The sequence below is a fragment of the Cydia pomonella genome, chromosome 3, assembly GCF_033807575.1.
Source record: "Cydia pomonella isolate Wapato2018A chromosome 3, ilCydPomo1, whole genome shotgun sequence".
In the NCBI taxonomy this organism is placed as follows: Eukaryota; Metazoa; Arthropoda; class Insecta; order Lepidoptera; family Tortricidae; genus Cydia; species Cydia pomonella.
In genome coordinates this window covers 9,501,275-9,523,618 of record NC_084705.1, presented here as the reverse complement: position 1 = coordinate 9,523,618, position 22,344 = coordinate 9,501,275, and the positions used below count along the sequence as shown (strand labels likewise).

The 22,344-nt window shown below is 39.0% G+C and overlaps 1 protein-coding gene across 4 annotated transcripts; it reads right to left on the bottom strand.

Moving 5' to 3' along the window:
• Positions 1-1,801: 1,801 nt before the first annotated feature.
• LOC133516006 (uncharacterized) lies at positions 1,802-21,913 on the bottom strand. 4 transcript variants are annotated; one of them, XM_061848670.1, is made up of 23 exons: positions 21,800-21,913; positions 21,182-21,297; positions 19,464-19,578; positions 17,769-17,819; positions 17,263-17,437; positions 15,901-16,001; positions 15,491-15,577; positions 15,378-15,416; positions 15,247-15,285; positions 15,124-15,171; positions 14,049-14,190; positions 12,969-13,104; positions 12,528-12,654; positions 11,354-11,587; positions 10,348-11,272; positions 10,060-10,230; positions 8,945-9,071; positions 8,316-8,452; positions 7,703-7,726; positions 7,221-7,376; positions 5,395-5,841; positions 4,293-4,549; positions 1,802-3,591 (listed from the first exon to the last, which is right to left on the bottom strand). In XM_061848670.1, exons 1-23 carry the CDS (start codon positions 21,814-21,816, stop codon positions 1,890-1,892), a joined length of 5,373 nt encoding a protein of 1,790 aa, XP_061704654.1. In that variant the 5' UTR covers positions 21,817-21,913; the 3' UTR covers positions 1,802-1,889. The 4 variants fall into 4 exon arrangements, with proteins under 4 accessions (XP_061704654.1, XP_061704655.1, XP_061704656.1 ...); XM_061848671.1 differs by having other exon boundaries at positions 14,049-14,187; XM_061848672.1 differs by having other exon boundaries at positions 21,182-21,269; positions 21,800-21,862.
• Positions 21,914-22,344: the final 431 nt, after the last annotated feature.

The window sequence follows — 22,344 nt, the reverse complement described above, 5'->3', positions numbered from 1 at the left end:
ACTCGTAATTGTATTTACGTAGCTTCGCAGTGGACTTTAATATTGTAAGTGATGACACTGATGACCAGGGGTCGGACAAAAAGTGCGAATGACGTCAAACCACTTATAGGATGATTTCAAATAGTATTTTTGATTTTCATAAACAATTATCACGTATCATTTATCAATCTCTTTATTGACCACTTTATTAAACGATATCGCCACTTGAAATGAGTAAGTACGTTTTTGACTGACACATTGTCAATCAGATGAACAGTCAGCGTCAAATACTTCGTAGCAGTCAAAGTGGCCAAATAGTTCGGTACACCATACTAAATATATGGTGTACCGAACTATTTGGCTACTTTGACTGCTACGAAGTATTTGACGCTGACTGAACAATAAATTGACTTCGTTATTGTTTAGCTATTGTATCCTCACGATTATATTTAGCTAAAATTTATATTTACTAATATATAAGAAAACGCTCTAAAATGTCATCTTTACTCGAATATTGTGGCAATTTTCCGTTTTTGGAGGTACGTGACAAACACGTATACTGCTAATCTTACCTACTGTTCCCACTTTTGACTATTAAACCTATTTATCTGAGGATCCCACAGACTTGTTCTAACTAATTTCAAATAATTATACCTTATGGTAACAAGTTTCGTGAAATTTATTTTATTCACTACATCACCCTACCACCTGTATTATTAATTCCATGGATTTATTTACGATTATTTTGTTACTTCATTAATACTACTTTGTTACTACATGTCACACGGAAGTTTAAATACAAACTCAAACATCATCCTGTGTGCAAGATTAAGTACGTCATTTTTACGTCATCCGCACTTTTTGTCCGACCCCTGGTCATCACCGTGTTATCCTCATTAGTTCCACGGATGTCTGTCTTCCAATAATTTTGGAAAAAAATAGAAATTACTCGGGAGTTAATTCTGGCGAGTAGGGGTAGCCGATAAAAAGTGCCCAGATTGATAATTTTGAGATTCCGCCCCACCGTTGATCCAATTCCCTCACCCTGATTACCGAAACCCTCGATCCTGAACTTCCAACACCTCAACCGCCAATACCGACCCGTCAACCCCTAACTCCTAACTCTCAACCGTCGACCCCTCAACTCCTAACCCCCGACCCTCAGTCCCCAACCCATCAGCTCACCGTCCCCTCGACCCCCCCCAACCCAGACCCGTCAAGCCCCAATCCCTGAACCCCGAATCTCAGACCCCTCAAACACTAAACTAAACCTTAAACTCTGTGACTTCACCTCCCACGCCTACACCCACCACCGAATACACAACCTCGAAGGTCTCCCCCTTCTGGGAACCGAAGTCGGTTAAGACTCCACGGTTAGCAACTCTAGCAAGATATTACACATACTCGTATCTTATCCCATATTCTGCGCAAATCACTTAATATATTATAGTTTTGCCTTTACGAAGCATTCTAAAAGCAAAAAAAGCTAAAAGCTTCGTAAAGGCAAAACTATATTAATTAATTATAAAAATTTCGTAATCAAGTAGCGGAATTTATCAGTACTGCTAGTTGACAATAGATGTCGCGATTGCTCAACAATTTTCAGCTAATAATTAATCCGTTCGGCTTAGCATTGCTCCGTATCGCTCCAGATACCTCTTTTCGAACCACACGCTACTCGCTACGCTCGTGGTTCTGACCTCTAATCTTAATTCCAAAGCAAGATTTGAAAGTGCACCATAGGCGTGGCGCTCATTATTAAGATCTATATGGAATACTCTACAATTAAATTTCTTATCTGTGGGTAAAATAGACACATGAGGTAGGTATATTAACAATATTTAATCAAACGGAAGTCAATGCGGTCAATACATTACACTAACAATTATAATTTATCACGATTGCAAACATTATTTAGATTTTTCCGTAAGAGAAATGTTCACGCTAAATAAGTGGAATTGTATTCCATGTCTTCTTATGTTTAGTGTCAATGTCATACAATAGACAAGTCTATTCAAGCTTTCACATTTAAGCATGTACGATGCCCCTTGTCCTGGGCAAAAGACAGGTGCGCCATAGCTTTGGCAATCAAACATGAAATAAGATCTGCCAGTTCGACCAAATGCCAAGTTCTTGGTAGGGCTGACTAACAGACCCAATTCATGACTTTCGAAGAAGTAATCTAACGCTTTGCTGAGGTTAAATCTATCTGGCAACATATTGTACACGAAGCCGAATATTATGTTATCGAATTTAGCGCTAAACGAATACGGAAACATGTCATCGAATTTCGTATCCAAATCTGCAACTGTTAGTTCATGATTTTCCGCTGCTCCGATCTTTTGTACACATTTTTTGTGATACCTGTCTCCGGCGTTCACAATGCCGTCCAGGAAGCTGCCGGTCCACGCGCTGAGGTGGCAAGCTTGCGACATGACTATGGCGACCACACTAGTGGCCAAGTATTGTTTACCACGACTACTCTCATCAAATTTGTTATCGAGCGGGTGTACGGAGCCCCATAGTGAATATAAATCACCAGGGAATTCAATGTCCCATTCTTTCCATAAAGTACGAGGCGTTTTACGTGGGAATCCTAAGTCGTTTGTTGGATTCATTCGGGACCAGGGTATGGACTCTATATTGAGCCAGTACATTTTTTCGTCTACCAAAGGACGTACCCTTCTGTGTTTCAAATATGGCGAGTTAGGGTTCTCGTCAGGCTTAAACAGAGGACTGAGTCTGTAGTTGAGGGCTGAATGTCGCGGAGCAGTTTTTATTGATGTCAATTCGAAAGTGTAAAACGTGGGTGTTTCAACGGTTTTGCCGGCAATTGTTTTTCTCAATCTGTTTATTAATGCTTCTTGAGAACGGTATAGCGTCCACGAAGCATAGGGCCCGCATGGCTTCGGGTCGACTCCGGTTCTCTCGCGAGGTTCCTCCTTGGGCGACTCGTACGGATCGAACAAATGGTAGTACCCGTCGGAATGGCACACCACCAAACTGCACTGCGGGAAATGTATCAGGAAGTAACGAAGTCGTCGTGCTACGGCGCTTATATATTGTTCTATTTTCTTATCTGTATTGTTGTTTATGACTATTATTTTCTTTATATTTACATTGATGAATTTGCCATCCACAATAACGTTTTTAATAACTCTTTTTTCGCATGGTGCTAAATTTGATGCTTTTTGATATATTTCTAGACCTTTCTCTATGCAGGTGTCCACCATCGTGTGATCCCAAGTCCTGATAGGATGCATAGTGGCCATTAACATGGCCATTAGACTCACAAAATGACAGGACTTCATGTTCGAACTTCCTGACCTATCTTTGAGGCAGGTGGTTCCTTCTATTTTGTAGAGACCGTCGCATAGGTAGTACCCAACTTTAATTTTGCTCTTTGGTTCTTCGATGGCTATGGAGGTTCTTTTTGATGATTTCGGCTCAGGGACAAGAGTGGATTTGGATTTGTGCGATTTGGGCGCCATTTTTCCGTAGTCGTAGTCCTCCGGCAGCTTGTAGCGCGGCTGCGCCAACAGCCGGCGCACCAGTATGGCGCTCGCTATGAACTGTTGGTCTTCAGTCGTCCCATCCTTGTTGTACATTATCCTGAAACCGGAATACCTATTAATTTTCTCAAATGGAATACGATAATAGATTTTTTTACTAGTAGATACTACAAAGGTAATAAATATGGATAAGTACATAGTGCCAAAAATATGTAACTATCTAACACACTACCAGACAACAAGGACAATATGGACAATAAGGTCATATACAATAAGGTATATAGCCGATGGTCCCGGGTTCAAATCCTGGTTAGGGCATTTATTCGTGTGATGAGCATGGATATTTGTTCCTGAGTCATGGGTGTTTTATATGTATTTAAGTATTTATAATTATTTATATATTATATATATCGTTGTCTAAGTACCCTCAACACAAGCCTTATTGAGCTTACTGTGGGACTTAGTCAATTTGTGTAATAATGTCCTATAATATTTATTTATTTATACACATATTTTTGGCACTTTGTGGGGTAAATTTCAAAATCCATGAAGCTTAATGGACCAGAGTTCTAATATGGTGGTAACTATGCCGAAAATTTAAATGGCCATATGTACTGTAAAATTTTGTACGATACATGTGCGAATTTCCTATTTTTCGCACTTGTATCGTAATGTACTATTAACTAGCTAAGTATACAAGCTTAGTCTTGTTTTACATTTACCAGCGTAATTTACTTTTCAACACAAAGCCAGAAAAAACGATGCTGTATGTCACCGTCTAGGCACTAAGGGCAAAATCACCTGGCAACAAGATCATGAAGACTTCTAAACCGCAACAAACAAGCGGCGCCTTTGCCCTTGTCGTCTCTGAGTCCCATTGCATTGCAGGGGCTGCCGTCGTACAGGTAATACAAGCCGTTTCTCGCGAAGAAGGCGCAGCTGTACGTGGATGTCGTGATGATGCCGCGATCGTACTTCGGGAAGAACTTCCGAGTCAGAATGTCCTCCATTTCCCACGTAGCCCCCTCGCCTACTACGTCGATGTTAGCGTGGTATGCCTACAAAACGAAAAAGCAAGAGGATTTTAAATCTATTAGATAGATATTTAACATTCAAGAGCAGATTTACGTTGGCCTCTTGATTATTTTTATGCTTCACTTCGTGCGGGTAGCGGGTGTTATAACACTAAGATCAACACACGCAACTTAGCCTATAGCATCTACAATCTGTCTCACTACAATAATAAGAATATCAATAAAAAACCGGCCAAGAGCATGTCGGGCCATGCTCAGAGTAGGGTTCCGTAGTTGCTCTTCTGTCTCAATGAGCTAAACTGGAGCTTAAAGTATGGTAGATTGTTAACCAAGGGATGAACTGTGGGTGTACGTCTTTTTACTATGAAGGGGAAACTTTTTGCGATAACTCAAAAACAGCTAAACTGATCATATCCGCTATAGTTTTCATTTAATGTCTTTCTTAAGCTCTACTTCCAAGATTTTTTCATATTTTTTGGACCTATGGTTGAAAAGTTAGAGGGGGGGGGACACATTTTTTTTTCTTTTGGAGCAATTATCTCCGAATATATTCACTTTATCAAGAAATGTTTGTTGAAGACCCCTATTAGTTTTGAAAGACCTTTCCAACGATATCCCACACTGTAGGGTTGAAGCAAAAAAAAATGTTCACCCCCACTTTACGTGTAGGGGAGGTACCCTAAAAAAATTAATTTTTTAGATATTATTGTACGACTGTCTGTCGACTTTATTGATTTATATATCCATGCCAAATTTCAGCTTTCTAGCAGTAACGACCACGAGGCAAAGCCTCGGACAGACAGACAGACGGACATGGCGAAACTATAAGGATTCCTAGTTGACTACGGAACCCTAAAAAGTTTAGTTACCTGTTTCCCAATACCAATCTTCGGAATAACATGCACGGGGGCAGTTTGGAATCGTTCCTTTTTGCTCGAATGCAACTGTTTGCCAGACGTGACACCGAAGTCCACAATGCCTTTCGTCCAGGAGTTGACTAGATATTTGTAAGAGGTGACAATAGCCATGATGGACGCGAAGGGAAGGGCGTCGTTCTCGGAGATGGATGAGGAGCCACGGATGATGTCGGTGTTGTCGGGGAGCGATTTGAAGTTGGTGGGTTGTTGGAGCTCCTGCGAGGGTGTGAGGGGCAGGGCGGCGTCGGTGAGGGGCGTGGTCATCTTCCTGCGCAGCGCGCGCAGCTTGCAGCGGCGGAGCGCGTCCTCGGTCAGCAGCACGCGCCGCTCCACGCCCGGCGGCGGCGCGGCGGCCTCCACCTCGGCCGGCTCGTTCAGCGGGATCTCCAGGGGATGCAGCTGTGTGATGCATCGTTGGTTAATTACAAATTATCATTATAACTCAGAAATTGTAAGTAGTTTCGTATGGTCTATTTTAGAAGAATAACCATCTATGTAAAGTTGGGTAATATTTTAATTTAAAGTGTTATATATACTCTGACCACGTTAACTTTGCAGAAACTTGCAGAAGATCCATACTTGACGTAGCAAGTGTAGCAACTTAACTATGAACACTTAGCGTGGTCTGACTGAAAATTTCTAATAAATGAAAAGCAATGCATACTATTTAATAATAGTACATTAAGATACAAGTTCGAAAAGTAGGAAATACTAAACGAGTGGCGATAAATTAAAACACGACCGAAGCAAGGGTTTTATTTAGATTGAAACGAGTTGCGAATTACCTATTCGCACATGTATCTTAAAACGTTTTAGTTTATTTGACCCTTTAGATTTTTAGACATTACATATGGGGCTACTTTATAGCACTAGTGCGAGAAGTAACATATCATGTTACTGTGTCGAACATTTAAAGGGCCATATGTACTGTAAAACGTTGTACGATACATGTGCGAATAGGTAATTCGCAACTCGTGTCGATTTAAAACACTCCCTTCGGTCGTGTTTTAATTTATCGCCACTCGTTTCGAATTTCCTATTTTTCGCACTTGTATCGTAATGTACTATTTCATCACACTTGCTCGAAAAAGATCTTATTTCTTGCAGGTGTACTTAAGGACAAAGGCCTATATTGTTCCCTCAGGAGTTATGGATTGTGAAAAAAAACCTATAACTCCCTAGGGAGTTACAGCTTTTTTTTTTTTTTTTTAATTTTTATTATGACACTTATTCATAAAAACCAAGTAGCATAAATGAGTTTTACTTTTAAAATACTGACTTTTATAATTTAATAGTTTTGTTTATATTTAAAATTATTTACTTTGATTATTTTAACAGCCGTTTAATATATTTTTACATAATTTTCAATCGTGGCTGAATGCCCAATAGGTCTCTGCCTTCGATGCCTAATCTGTCATGAAATTACAAAATGGCGGACGAATGTTTCAAATGTCACCGTATTTAAGAATTATTTCGCTTATAATAGTTTTTTCTTCGCAAGTGTAATGAAAAACATTGTGTGTAACTCCGGGGGTAAGCATATTGCAAACTCGGGTCTTTAATTTCCTCGCTTCCAGAGTTACACTTACCCCCCTCGTTACACAAAGTACTATTCCCTTCTTGGACAGTTTTCTCATCCTTTTTCCGCGCCTATCTGTCCTCCGCTTTATATCTCGATAAATATCAAAGTGACATCTCGGCCGTATTCCGTGCTATTCTACCGTCTGCCTCCCTCTACCTCCTCAGCCAATATTATCAGTCAGTAAAAAGTAACGTACCTCTTCTGCGCGCTCGGGCTGCGGGGACGGCGGCGGGGGCAGCGGCGGCGGGAGCTCCTCGGCCTTCCTGCGGGCCTCTTCCTCTTCCGCCTTCTTCCTCGCTAGGCGCTCCTTCTTCGCCTCCTCGTCTTCTTCCTCTTCCACCGGTGGTTCCTCCTGCACAAGCAAAGTAACAAATTACGATAATGCTAACATATCTACATATACTTTGCCCCTTATATAAATACAAGCGACTGCGCACGACGTCCACCAAGACCAAAGTCTCCAACCCCCCCACGCTCTCTACTAAACTCGAATCAGTTTCTACTGTAGCAAAACAGTAAGCAAGATGTTATAGTAAGCGTTGTAGTAGCGTTATTGTTGCTAAAATATTAAATGATACTGGTTTTCTAAATATTTGCCCTTTTCAAAATTATCCCAATTCACCTTACCTTTGCTAATTGCTAATGGTTACCCCCTATAAAATAAAATATCAAACTCACCTCTTCTACGCCACCTTCCGGGATCTGAAAATTATTTCGATGGTATCAATGTTTAGTTTTTGAGGTGAAATTTGCTGTAGGCTGCGTCTCGCGTCTGTCGTGCGTTAACGTGTATGCAAGACTATTAGTAGCAGTGATATTTAAGTACATATATGAAATTTACAGCAATGAGTAAGTTCGAATGGCCTCTATGCAAATAAATAATTCGCAGGTTCGTAGCAGCCTCACGATACACCTTTGGGTACGTTTGGCACATGTAGCCTTAGTCCATAGCAGTATTTTCAGCCATCCAGTAATTCACAGACTTGTGATAATCGGATAATACAAATACGCCTAAAGAGGAATAATGTTTTCATACAAAATTTTAATTGTCGAACCATTAATTGACCAAGTAAAGCGAAGTGCCTCCAATTCGACGTGGGCTTTTCTGTTCTCATTTACAGGTTGTATTTTTCAACCTATTCTCGTAGAGTTTTGCAAGCAGGATCGATACTTGTAAAGTTTTTTTTGTCAGTTCAGCTTTTGGATTTTTTTTCAAAATGGCGGAGCTTTTACGTCTTCGCGATGTCTACAGCTCACAGAGCCCCTAGTTTAACTAGTTTGGTTAGGTTACCGGGGGCGGCGGCGGCGTGGGCGGCGGCGTGGGCTCGGGGCTGGGGTCGGGCTCCGGCGCCTCGTGGCTCTTGTCGCGCGGCGCCGGCCACGGCGGCACCACCTGCGTCACCGACACCGTCGGCGAGTCCAGGTTCACTGGCCGCAAACAAACAGTTTTGATGATGGAACAACTTTATAAAAACACTGGAGGCTGATCCTAGACAATGTAAATTACGTGAGTTTGGCATCCGAATCACTGTTTGATTTATTTTTTCAACCTATAAGTCGGACTGAATGCAGCCTGCGATAAATTCAGGGAAAAACTATGCAATTTGAAGGTACTAAAAAGATTTCGATTTTGCACTCCACAGGAACCAGAAATATCGGCGACAAAGGTCGCCATTTGTGGGTCAGCGGTCACAGTTCTACAATGAAAGTAATGAAACAGGCTTCTGTTCTTTTAAATTTTAAACCTTAAAATGAAAAAAAAAAAACTAAATCTTAAAAACCTGGCGCCTTCTAACGAGGAGGGCCGACCCCAGATAACGGGACAAGGCAAAGAAGAAGAAGAAGATTTTAAACCTTAAAAATCTTGAAATAAACTTGAATAATTATTTATGTAACATTAGTTTTCACATCAATAATTACCGACTCTGTCTTCGAACGCCTCCGGCGGCATATTCTTGTACTTCAACGGTATCGAGGGCACATAGTCATCTTGTATGCTATCGACCAAGGACACGATGTCTCCCATTTGCTCTTCATCCATTTTAGGCTGAATACAACAAGTTTATTTTATTTTATCAAAGCGATTACTTGAAGGAAATGCCTTTAAAAGAAAATCTGGTCGTTAATTTCTACAAAAAATGGGGTCTAGGCATGCAAAGATGATAAAATTCATTAATAATGCGTCGTAGTAGAGTCAGCATGAACAGTAGCGGATTACAGAATGCTCTAAAGTATCTGCCATCCTGGAAATCTTTTCCAAATATACCAAAATATGCCTACGGTTCGCGTTCTAATGTATATGTAACAATACTACATAAATACATTTTTAGCTGAAATAAGTGTCATATATGTGAAGAAAAAACTGACCAAGGCCGCCAGTGCCCAGGGCTGGAGCCGAACCAGCGTCCTCTGCATTCGCGGCAGATGCCTAGTCTACCCGGTCACAGCTCTGGGCACTGGAAGCCTTGGTCACTTTTTCCTTCGTATATGACCTATATTTTAGTTTATAATTTATATAGTAGTGTTTCTACTTGAAAATATTTTCTTTTCCATAGAAAATAATTTAAGTTGTTCAAGGAGTCTCTTTAACTGTCTAAAGGTTACTTTCCTCAAACCGTTTGTCACTGTCAAAACATTCGCCAAATTTTGTACGGAAAATTTCATAGTTCTCTACTGAGTGAAGTTGATCAGCCCGCCAATTTTAATTGGTGCAACTGGCTCTTATTGTTCTACATAAAGAGACATATATTTTTGTTAGGGTTTGGTAACTCTAATACTTTGACGCCTAGTCTGGTCCATTACTTTTAATGCTGACGGTATCTACACATGTGGATCGTCACATGACTACGATGGCATGACTTAAATACAACTCGAATCGGACTTAAAAGTACGGGTAAGTCTACCTCGTTTCACGCAAAATAGGCACAATAGTTGTCGATTCGCGGAAAATGCCCAGAAGCACTAACTAACTAACGGGTAAGTCTAAATGCCAATTTCGTCTAGCTTGACTAAATATTAATGTTAACTATAGTTACCTCGGCAGCCTTCGATCTGTTCTTCATGACGGAGACAGAGCTGACAGCAGGCATGACGTCGTGGATTACCTCCCTGCTGTCTCCTCTGGACTTCGCAGCGTGTAGAACCGTTCGTTTAATTTTCTTTCTACCGGGGATATTTTCGTCACTCAAAGTACACACCAGCGCCGTCTAAAATAAGAAAAATCGATTGGATCTGGCTACCAATAATTTCTAGCGCCTATGGGCCTGTGAACAGAACAGAATATTGGTATGGTATGGTAAGTGGTATGAATCTTGTAAAGTTACCTTGGGTTGTTTCTTCTTCAGTTTCAACACTTTAAATGCATGAATATAAAACTGAGTTGTGGCCGGCATGTAGTCCCAGTTTTTAATTAATACTTGCGCCATACTCTCAGGGTTGAGCAGCATCCAGCAGCACGCTCTCCCCGATTTGAAAGACCTCGATCCGTCGATAGTGCGCGGGTAAGGGTCAAATAAGTAAAACATTTCTTTCTGTCGCCAAACTGCCATGAAATAATTATTAAACTCCAGTATACCACTGTTGTATTCATGACTAAAGAAATCCACCAAACCAGATCTGATATTAAATATGCACTCTTTAGGCGTAAACAGTTGCCCTTTAACCCGCTCACGGTAAATGATGATCTCGCAAGAATATGGCCCGAGCGTAATCACATTCGGAATATTATCTATAGTCAAGTCAATCAAGACTTTGGGGTGTACACATTCATGATACAGCTTATTCCCCAAACGCAATATTTTGTCTAACGTCTTCGAAAACCAAGTGTTGGGAGGAGATATCTTGGCGTAGGTCATAGCTACGACGGCTATCGGCACGGCCTGGCGATACTTCGCTTCTTCGAAGCACCGCTCGCCAAGATGCATATTTGCATTGACTATAGCGCAATTTTCATTCATGATTCTATAACCCAGCATTGCTTTTTCAGCCTGAGTAAGTTCTTGGTCCGATTCGAAATCTTCATCTGCTGTTTCTTTAACCATTCTCAATACTTTGAGGGATGCCAGTACGTATTTTTGATCGTCTAAGATGGAGCGGGATAACAGCACTTCGGCTACAGACTTTACGTCCACGACGTTTATGAGAGCAGCGGCCCCGTTCGCGTAGTTGGAATATGCTCGCGAGTCTCTACCAGCAGGGTCAAATATGTAATAGCATACTTTATCCTTCCAGATCACTACTTTTAAGACCCTGAAACAAAAAATAATTAAGGGCACTTGGATCTGCTAAAGAATGTCATAAATAATTCACATAATTTTCACTTTTTTTTACCGTGTCAATAAAATTCCGGCTCTGTGATCCTTAAAGAACGCTATTAACCCTCTACATAGGTTATAAACGGTTGGGTCTTTAGACATGGTGTAACCGATTATGTCGGGTTCACCCAACAAAACTTGCATTTTCTTGCCATTCAGGACCAATGTTTGTTTCTTCCCATAAGGCAACACTTCGCAAATGCCTTGTACTGCTGAATGATCATGAACTTTTTCCAAACATTGTAAATACCTAAAGAAAATAACAATTAACTAATTTTGCTCATTATTTTTCTTTTACGGCCTCAGCGACCAAATGCTTCCAAAGCCTTCTAATATAAGAAGACGAGCCTAAGCCCTATTCAAATAAGGATTTTCAAATGAGTGTGAGTGGGCATTATCAACGTGAATATTCTTCTCAAGTTCATCAAACCGCTCGAAGAATTATTTTGGCTTCACGGTTAAGAGGAAATGTCTACCAGAGCACTCAAACGCTCAATCATCCAAAATAATATGATATGAACAACTGCTTAAATTGAATGCCTAGCCGTATATTGCTGGCTGGTCAAACAGGTGAATATTGACGCTGGTTACAGATGTATTAGTGAATAATCCCTTCCCATCGTATTTACTCGGAAACGTTGGTATTTGTCATGCTACTTCAGTCGATCTCAGTGTGTACTTTTTAGGGTTGTTCGTCCGCTGTCCGTCCGTCCGTCTGTCACCAGGCTGTATCTCATGAACTATAGCATCACATCATCATCATCATCATCATCTGTAACATGATAGTTATCCAGTTGAAATTTCTACAGATTATGTATTTCTGTTGCCGCTATAACAACAAATACTAAAAACAGAATAAAATAAATATTTAAGGGGGCTCCCATACAAAAAAGTGTTTTAGATAATGGTACGAAACCCTTCGTGCGCGAGTCCGACTCGCACTTGTCCAATTTCTTTTATTGGTAATTTAACTAAAATACAATGGGAACGAATTATTACTATCGTTACCTACTCATCGCCCCCGAAATATTTAGATAGGAAAATGTTAGTATCAGGTGTCAATTTTAGACATGCCAAGAGGCTTCTGAAGTGCCTCTGTACAGTAAGAGGAGAAAATATTGTTAATATATCATTATCATTCAATGACCAAGGCGCTATTGGACAGTCAATTGTGTGTACACACTACACACCATTCGTCTCCAGAGTCCACGAGGCTGTCAACCAACTTGGAAGTCCATTGCTTCGGGTGGTAGTGGAACGCCAGGCAATACGCCATCACACTCATTGTTAGTGCTTGTCGTCCTCTAGACTTTGCCCCTAAAAACGAAATCGACTGCATCAGAATGGGTAGGTTAGGGTCGTGGGCCATATTTAGGGTATTATATTTTACCTTGATTGCTGACGTGAACAGTTGTATTTGTTACACGCAAGACACACAAGATCAACACTTCTTTAGAGTACTTAGCTACGCTCAAGATTTAAAATTACAATCACGAGCGTAGCGAGGATTATAGCATCTTTCGCTTGCTCGGGACTCAAAATTAGCACTCGCAGCAAAAACTTTGCTTTCTTATTGCACAAATAAAATCCCTTGGCAACAATGTACTACATATTATAATTATCTGACTTACCAAATTTGGTGTCATACATATTAAAGTTTCCTTTCAATATGCCATAATGTATATTGGTTTTCTCCTTAGTGCACGGCAAAACCGTCAATGAATGGGTTTCCAACATCCCCTTTTTTAAATTAGGTGGTATAAACGCCTGTGAAAAAAGTACATAAGATTTCAGACCGATTCCATATGATTGTATAGCGCTCAAACTAGACTTATCTAATAGTGATCCCACATTGCCTGTTATAAAATAGTACATTACGATACAAGTGCGAAAAATAGGAAATTCGAAACGAGTGGCGATAAATTAAAACACGTCCGAAGGGAGTGTTTTAAATCGACACGAGTTGCGAATTACCTATTCGCACATGTATCGTACAACGTTTTACAGTACATATGGCCCTTTAAATGTTCGACACAGTAACATAATATGTTACTTCTCGCACTAGTGCTATAAAGTAGCCCCATATGTACTGTAAAACATTATGTGACAGAGTTAACATAATGAAAACATTATCAACTTCATGATATCCATATGTCACACAATGTTATATAACGTTATGTAACAGCCAGTATGGGAGTACCGTTACCTGAAGCATCTCAAAATAGTATATTTCAGGGCCCTATCACATCAAAATTTCGCCAAATTATATTGAAATGACATTAATAAATAAATCATTTATTGGCGTTAATAAATTATTTACCAATAATGGGTACGGTGGCATACCGTCACCGTACCCATGCTGTTTGAAACACTATTTATAAGTATTATTTGTAAACTTAACCTTTGAATAGCTGCCATTTCGGCTCCGGCGACGAACAGCAAGCAACAGAAGACGCTAAGTGGCGGTGAGGTGTTCCAAATGACCTGGACAGCAGGGGCGCCGTATCTGCCGTATCAATTATACGGGACCCCCAACGTGCGTTTTTGGGAGAAATCTTTGCCCTTCCTAAGGGCCCCCAAACTAATTTTACACCACTGCTGGAAAGTCTCTTATTTCTTTTATAATACTTAAATTTGAACACCTCGGCCACCTACCAACTTCTGCTGCGGACTTGACAATTTGAATCGGCTCTCAAGAATTTATTACTTACGTGTTCTGGTCTAGGTATCTCATCAAGACCGCAATTTGAATCGTCGTCTTTAACATGTCTTGACATCCCTTTCGCTCTGGGCTTACCATCGGTCGCCCCAGATGTTAGTGACCTGGACCGGGACCGAGACTGAACCCCGCTGCTAAAACACCAGGTCATACTTAAGGGTCCCCAGCAAGCTTCTCCATACAAACGTAGTTATGCTCTCATTTTAAAACGACTAGCTAGATTGTTCTGAAACTTTGTACTTACAATAAGATAAGGTATATCTTTGCCTGTCATTAGTTTATTTAGTCTGAGATACCATAGTTAAAAATATAAAGCGAATTTATAATTTTCATACAATACAAGTTTTTTGCTCTATTTCGTTTGTTTTGGTGAACCAATATAAACTAATTTCAGCCCTAGATATAACTCCTATATGTCATTGTATGTGCAAAGGTTCATTACAATCCATCACGTAAGTAGTTTTAAAATGAGAACGAAACTCCGTTTGTATGGGAAGGTGAAATTCGGCCGAGCTTGCCGGGGGCTCTTTACCTATTTACACATTCTAAAGGTCTTAATAGACTAAGACCTCGCCCCGAAAAATGGCATATTATAATGAGAATAACGAAGCTACTCTAACTAATTTGCTAAACTATCCTTCCTGACATTGTCAGTGGCGTAGCTAGGCGTAGGCGAAGCAGCCCTTTGCCCAAGACCTTGCACTTCAGGGGGCTTCGCGAGTGCCAAGCCTTATTTTTCCTTGAGTATACACATTGAAAGAAAAGGGTCTTGCATATGCGACTTCGCCCACGGCTAGATTAGTTAAGAGCTGTCTCCCACTGACGCCCAGTTTTCTGTAGTATGCGTGAAGTATCCATACTAAAAACCAGTAGCAAAATACTCGTGTGAACGTTACTATATTAGTACTTACGTACCTACTACTAAAACGGGATGCTGCAGAAAACCGTACCCGCAAAAAACTAGACGTCAGTGGGAAAGAGCTCCAACGCTACTCCGATAATAATAGTAAATGTTCAGTACCAAACAATAATAGTGAAAAAAATAACAATCAATGTTATATTTTTACCTTTTCAACATGCTCAGAGCTCCTCGCCGTTTCATGGCATGATACTTGCTAAAATAAAATAGAAATGTAAATGACAAGTGCGTCCATTTTTTTATTTGAGTTACAGTTATGCGTCTTTCTTACCGGCATTTCTTTCTGGGGCATGTTTTGCTCTTGCACACCCTGCGAAACAAAGGCAGCATCAAAATAAAAATGAATTCGTAATTGAATATAATTACAATGAATAAGAAAGAAATATATAATTATTATCTTACCCTTTCTTATGACAAGGCCTCAGTTTCAGTGGTGTTTGACTGAAAACACAAAAATAGTAAATCAAGGAAAACGCCGAATAGTGTATACTGTTATTAGAAGTACTTATATTTACATTGGCAGTTTTCCCGGCATGTGCACAACATCGGGGACATACGATTTGTCTTGATTGATAACGATTCCGCTATGAGGTTTAAACAGTCTGAAAAAATAAAAATCAATTGTATACATAGTACAGTCAGAATCAAGAGTAGTATATCAGACTATATAGCAGTCTCTGATAGATTAACAAAAAGACACATGTCTTTACATATTTAACAACCGTTGCAGATTTGTTGAAATAGCTATCTCGACAAATCGCGTTCAAAAGAATCTGCAAGATATCTTTACCTAAGTATTCGAGGGTGGCGGGTACTTTGCATAGCGCGTTGTTTCATACGCTATTACTGATGCTGACTGGACGTAACATAAGAAAAACAAAATAAATAACACCTGCGACTGTTGACATATAAGTACATGGCTTACTCATGTCCTGATTTAGCCGGTATAGGGGGCTTCCATTCTCCTGGTTTCACTTTAGCCTCTTGAGCTCGAATTACATCTCCACTGGTTTTAGGGCTTCCCATCTACATGGAACCAGAGAAGAATATAATATTAGACTTTGCCCGTGCTAACTTTGCTATAAGCTCCATAGCACATGGCATAAAAATTTAGGGTGGTCCGACTCTAGATAGATAGATAGATAAAAACTTTATTCGTTTCCACAACATACATGGTAGGTAGGTATAGACAATAAGAAGAATATGCAGCTTAGAATTATTCTTAAAACTAGTTTACAATTCTTGAATGCAAAACCATGTGTCGTGGCAGAGAATAGGCGCTGGCTCAGCATGATGACGCGGCAAGCCACATCGCTGATATTCTGCCAGGACCTTACAAAAACAAAAAAGACTGTACAACGCTTAATTCTTATTAATATAACCTAATTATGCTCATGTTGTGTTGTGTGTGTAATGGCGTGTGCTTTTGTGTATTCGATATAGTAGGTAGCTACATTATTGAGATTTAATTTATATGTTACAATTTGACCCTAAGATTTTGTAAAATTTGAATTTAAATAAATAAATGAGACTACTTCATCTACGAGGGAGTTTCAACCTTGAAGTTTTTGATGGTTTAAAAGGTGTAACCGATATTTAATTTTAAAATTGAATTTATTTTTTAAATTACGAATTGGGGGAGGAATGTTGTTCCAACATTTTGTTGCACGGTAGCGGAAACTCCCTCTAAAAGCAGCGGACTTGTGTTTAGGGACTTGTAGCACGGCTGCTCGTGACGTTCTAGGTTGATGGTGGTTGTTAGTGAGCCATACAAGTTTTTTAAATAGATAGGTGGGCAGTTTTGTCTGTATGGTATCAAAGAGTAAGCACGCGAACATAAGATCCAGACGAGCGGTCATTTTTAGAAGACCCGAGTTATTTAAGTATGGTGTAACGTGTGCCCGGGGAGGGATTTTAAAGCAATACCTAGCGCACGCATTTTGCACTCTTTGAATGAGACGCTGTGAACGAGCAAGAAGACATGGGCCATAAGCAGTGAGGCAATAATGAAGTTTAGATAAAACGAGTCTCTCTCTAGTCACTTTGAAGCAACACAATAAGTATATGCGAATCTGCCTATTTCCTAAACGTTGTACACCCAGTTACAAAGTGCATGGCCACGTTTATGATATGAATTCCATTCATAAAATGGTCATGCACTTTGACCATAGAAAATAAAATGTCTGTTTTGAGTTAGGTACCATTTGTAACCTATCGACTTTTTACTTTTCTCACCAGGCATTTCAGACTCAGGCAACAAAAACAAAAAAAAACTTCTCGAACTTACATCAAGAATAAAATCATCCGAATCAGTGTGTTTCACGATGGGAGCCGGAGTCGGGAGGTGGATGTCGCCCGGCATGAGGTCGTAATACCGGACTTTCTTCTTGTACTTCTTCTGCCCCGACGCCAGGACATCCTCCTCTGACGAGGAGCCGAAATCGCGACTCATGAAAATATTTCTGTTCAATACAAACCTTATGTGATTATACTTATTGCAAATCCAATGAAATACATGTATCTGTTTAATGGTACTTTATTATAGGGCTTTAAAACAACGATAACATAACAATAGTCAATAATCTTGTACACCTTGGTACAGTAGATACACCTACCTACAAAAGGTAGGTACAAATCACAAATTTAAAAGTGTACCTTTGTAACACAATCGGCGGTATCATCTCTATGAGTGATCTCTTCCAGACAACCTTTTTAATAGCGGATTTACGGCGGCTAAGATTGAGAATGGAGTAAATGATGAAGGAACCAAATACGTACCCTAAACAAACCTACCTTGCCTTGCCGTCATAATCTTCTACGGGACAGTGGGTTATGTAGCGCAATCTGGAATAATAAAATAAATTGTTTGCATTTGCATGCTTGATATCTTTCTCGTAAAGTGGCATTCATAGAACTCGATGTCTACCGGTTTTCCGATGAGATGACCACATTAGACAAGACGAGACAAAGCATTTATTGTAATCACTAATCATATTAGGTAAGTACACAAAATTACATAATATGTACCCTGCAAGGGCGCAGCAGTCTTATAATATAACTAAATAACAAACTAGTACATTATCTTACAGATTGAACACCGGGAGCATATTATTGAAGAAAACCGGCCAAGAGCATGTCGGGCCACGCTCAGTGTAGGGTTCCGTAGTTACTCTTCCGTCACAATAAGCTAAACTGGAGCTTAACGTATAGTAAATTGTTAACCAAGGGATGAAACGCGAGTTAAACAAATAGGCAAATTTGCATAATCAGCACCTAATTAAAGTCTTTTTACTATGAAGGGGAAACTTTTTGCGATAACTCAAAAACAGCTAGTGATCATGTCCGCTATAGTTTTCATTTAAAGTCTTTCTTAAGCTTCCACGATTTTTTTCATATTTTTTGGACCTATGGTTCATGGGGGTCTATGGGGGGGGACACATTTTTTTTTTCTTTCGGAGCGATTATCTCCGAATATATTCACATAATCAAAAAATGTTTGTTGAAGACCCCTATTAGTTTTGAAAGCCCTTTCCAACGATACCCCACACTGTAGGGTTGAAGCAGAAAAAAAAATCACCCCCACTTTACGTGTAGGGGAGGTACCCTCAAAAAAATTAATTTTTTAGATTTTATTGTACGACTTTGTCGGTTTTATTGATTTATATATCCATGCCGAATTTCAGCTTTCTAGCACTAACGACCACGGAGCAAAGCCTCGGACAGACAGACAGACAGACAGACGGACATGGCGAAACTATAAGGGTTCCTAGTTGACTACGGAACCCTAAAAAGTAGGCGAAACTGGGCAAAACTGACTTGGGCATGGTCAACTAGGGTTATTAACACGCCGCCGCTAGTAGGTAATAACACACAACGTAATATTTTACAGTCAAAATTTTATAAAAAATATTAACATGTCATAAATATTAAGGTATCAACAATTTTGCCCATTTCGACTATTTCGAGCGTACAACAAAAGTTATTCGTTAGGTAAATTCAAACCTTGTTTAAACATTTGTGTATTTTACAAGCTTTTATTTAACTTGCCCTGTTAGTATGTATGTACGAGTAGTTATTAGTGTGGGTCAAATCTTGGAAGCTAAATTTGAGCTACTTCCCGGTTTCCGATTGAGCTGAAATTTTGCATACATATGTAAGTCGGATGACAATGCAATATTATGGTACCATCGAGGTGATCTAATGGTGGAGACAGGTGGCCATGGGAACTCTGATAAAACAACGCAACCTGTTTAGGGTTTTTAGAATTGTCTAGATGAGTATTAGTTGCCTGTTGAAAGAAAAGTACAGTCAACGTTAAAAGCTTGTACCAAAAATTAAATTATTGGCAAAAACTCATTTGATCTTTAATTGCCTTACCTAATATTTCAGAACAATAACAATAATTACCTGTTCTAAGGTAGGTAAGTCCCCTTAGGTAGTTCAAACTAAACGATTATTTCATTGTGAAAAAACAGCATTTGCTTTTACCTTGTGTGCATTGAAGGTTTCATTGGTACGCAGGTATCCTTGAAGTGTCGCGGTTTAAATGGCTTAGTTTTAAATTTCGTCGGGACACTAACTGTTTTCGGCTTGTTGACCTTTGCTGTAAAAATAAAAAAAGGAAATTAGTGGTTTGGGGGTTTATTGAAATAAATAGATAACCTAAGGCCTTCGACTGCGTTTGTCATGAAACATTAATCAGGAAACTACACTATTATGGAGTTAGAGGAGCGGCACTGGATTTACTTAAGTCCTACTTAAATGGTAGAATACAAAGGGTCGATGTGAATGGACAGCGATCACCGGGGTCATTGGTCTCTATGGGTGTACCACAGGGGTCAATATTGGGACCTTTCCTGTTCCTTATCTACATAAATGACTTGCCATTCCTTGTAAAGACCCACCATGATATAGTATTGTTTGCAGACGACACTTCACTTATTTTCAAAGTCAAACGACAGCAACAAGCTTACAATGATGTAAACGATGCTATTTCTAAAGTAGTAAATTGGTTCAATGTTAATAATTTATTGTTAAATGAGAATAAGACTAAATGTATTAAGTTTGTCACTAGTAATGTAAGGCATGTACAAACAAGTGTCATTGTGAAGGATGAGGAATTGGAATTAGTTGATAGTACAGTTTTTCTTGGTATAACTTTAGATTCTAAACTCCAGTGGGGTCCCCATATTGCTACTCTTTCGAATAGACTGAGTTCTGCAGCTTTTGCAGTAAGCAAAATCCGTCAGTTAACTGATGTCAAAACAGCTCGATTAGTATATTTTAGTTACTTCCATAGCATTATGTCATATGGTATTTTACTGTGGGGTGGTGCTTCAGAGATAAATACCATTTTTGTTCTGCAGAAGAGGGCTATTCGAGCAATATATAAAATGAACCATAGAGACTCACTGAGAGATAAATTTAAGGAAATTGACATCATGACAGTGCACTGTCAATACATTTATGAGAATATTCTGTATGTGCATAAAAATATTGCCGATTTTAAGAAAAATTGTGACATTCATAATATTAATACTAGAAATAAACATAAGCTCGCCGTGCCCTTCACTCGGCTCCATAAAATAAAAAAATCATTCATGGGTAATTGTGTGAGATTTTATAATAAACTTCCAAACCATATTACTGAGTTACCAATTAATAAATTTAAGAATCATGTAAAGCGTAAACTTATTTCTAAAGCTTATTATACCACACAAGACTACATGAATGATAAAACAACGTGGGATTAATTGTGATTCGAAATGATTAATTATTTATTATATTTGAATAATGATGATGAAATGGATATTCCAATGCATGTATTTCCTTTGTTATTTTTATTATATTTGTTTGACATTTAGAATTTATTCTAGAAACAATCTAGACTAGTATTTTTTATACATTTTTTTTTTGTATGACTGTATTTTGTGAAAGTTTTAGTATTAAATTTGATCTATGAATTATATTCATTAGTATTATATATGGAATAATATTTACAACATCAATAAATTGCTCTGATAATTAGATTAAGATAATTATATGTAATACTGTCTTACTATTCATAAGTGCTTGTTGCTAGGCCTACATGAATAAAGTATATTTGAATTGAATTGAACCATATGGCAATTATATATTCTGTGCGCAATAAACTGCAGCGTAAAAGCGGCCAAGCGATATTAGATACATTGAAATACGTAACCCACATTGAATTTCATCGTAGGCAAGTGCTTGGATGACATCGTTTACGTCAATGGGCTCGACGCGCTTGTGCTGTTGATGTTTGCAGAATTTCTGGAGATGAGGAGGACATTTGCAAGTACTGAAACAGTCCATTAAGGTAGTAGTAGATATCATATGAAAAGACAATAAACGAAATTAAGGCAGGTTTTAGTGTCATGCAGACCGTCAGTACGGCTCGCTCCACACCGGACCAATATGTATTGAGTTCAGGGAGCGTTTTAGAGAAAAGCTGACGGCCGTCCGCGCGGACATGAACTTCATACAAATAGTCAGTGCGGATCGCTCCGTACTGACGGTCCGCATGACACTAAAATCAGCCTAACCGTCCAGAGCGAAGTTAAAGTGGTTAAAGATTTGATTTCTGCTTAATCTCTTACGTCTTGCTATGGATCTCTGACTTGACTTTTACCAGGAAACTCACAGTCCCAACATAATGTCTAGTGCGTCTGAAGAAAAAATGTATGATAAGAAGAAATTTCAATAACACTAATGTCGCAATGAACAGTTTGAACTGGTTTGAACCCAATATTGATACAAATAGTTACATTAGTTTTTACTAAATGAATGAACCACAAACTTACCCTTTCTTTTTACTCATTTTTTTGCAGTTTTCTATATTATTTTATAAAAATATTTACAAGTAATTTCAATGACATTTAGTCATGTCATGAATGACAACCACATATTTCACAAATTTATATTTTTTAATTCCGATTTTAAAAGTTTTACTATGAAATCAAGTAGGTGTGTTTATGCAAACCTCATACATACCTAAAAACATCATAACTGAGTATGGTTATTGTTGATAAAAATATTCTACATCTAACCAAATTAGCAAAAACACAGGTTTCAATTCTGTGATGATAGAAAGATCAAATAGAGCAGTCGAAAATAACGTCAGAATAACCTCCGTTCAGATTGTCGATATTGGCCTATCCTGGCATAAATATTTGCTAGAAAAGTTGTAACCAAAAAAAATTTTAGAGGTGAGTTACAATTCAATAAGATTTTTGTTTTTCAGCATAAGTACAGTCGCCATCAGATATATCGAGGCGGCCGGGGTGCTAAAATATCTGCATTGACAATAGAGATGTGTTCAGATATTTGAGAGTGCCTTGGCCGCTCC

What these genes read in the sequence shown, in the direction of transcription:
- LOC133516006 (XM_061848670.1), bottom strand. An exon ending in GTGGACTCTGGAGACGAATG is followed by an intron (nt 11,588 to 12,527) that starts GTGTGTAGTGTG and finishes TATTTTCTTTAG; the next exon opens with GTATTTACAATGTTTGGAAA. An exon ending in CGGAAGGTGGCGTAGAAGAG is followed by an intron (nt 7,377 to 7,702) that starts GTGAGTTTGATA and finishes TTGCTTGTGCAG; the next exon opens with GAGGAACCACCGGTGGAAGA.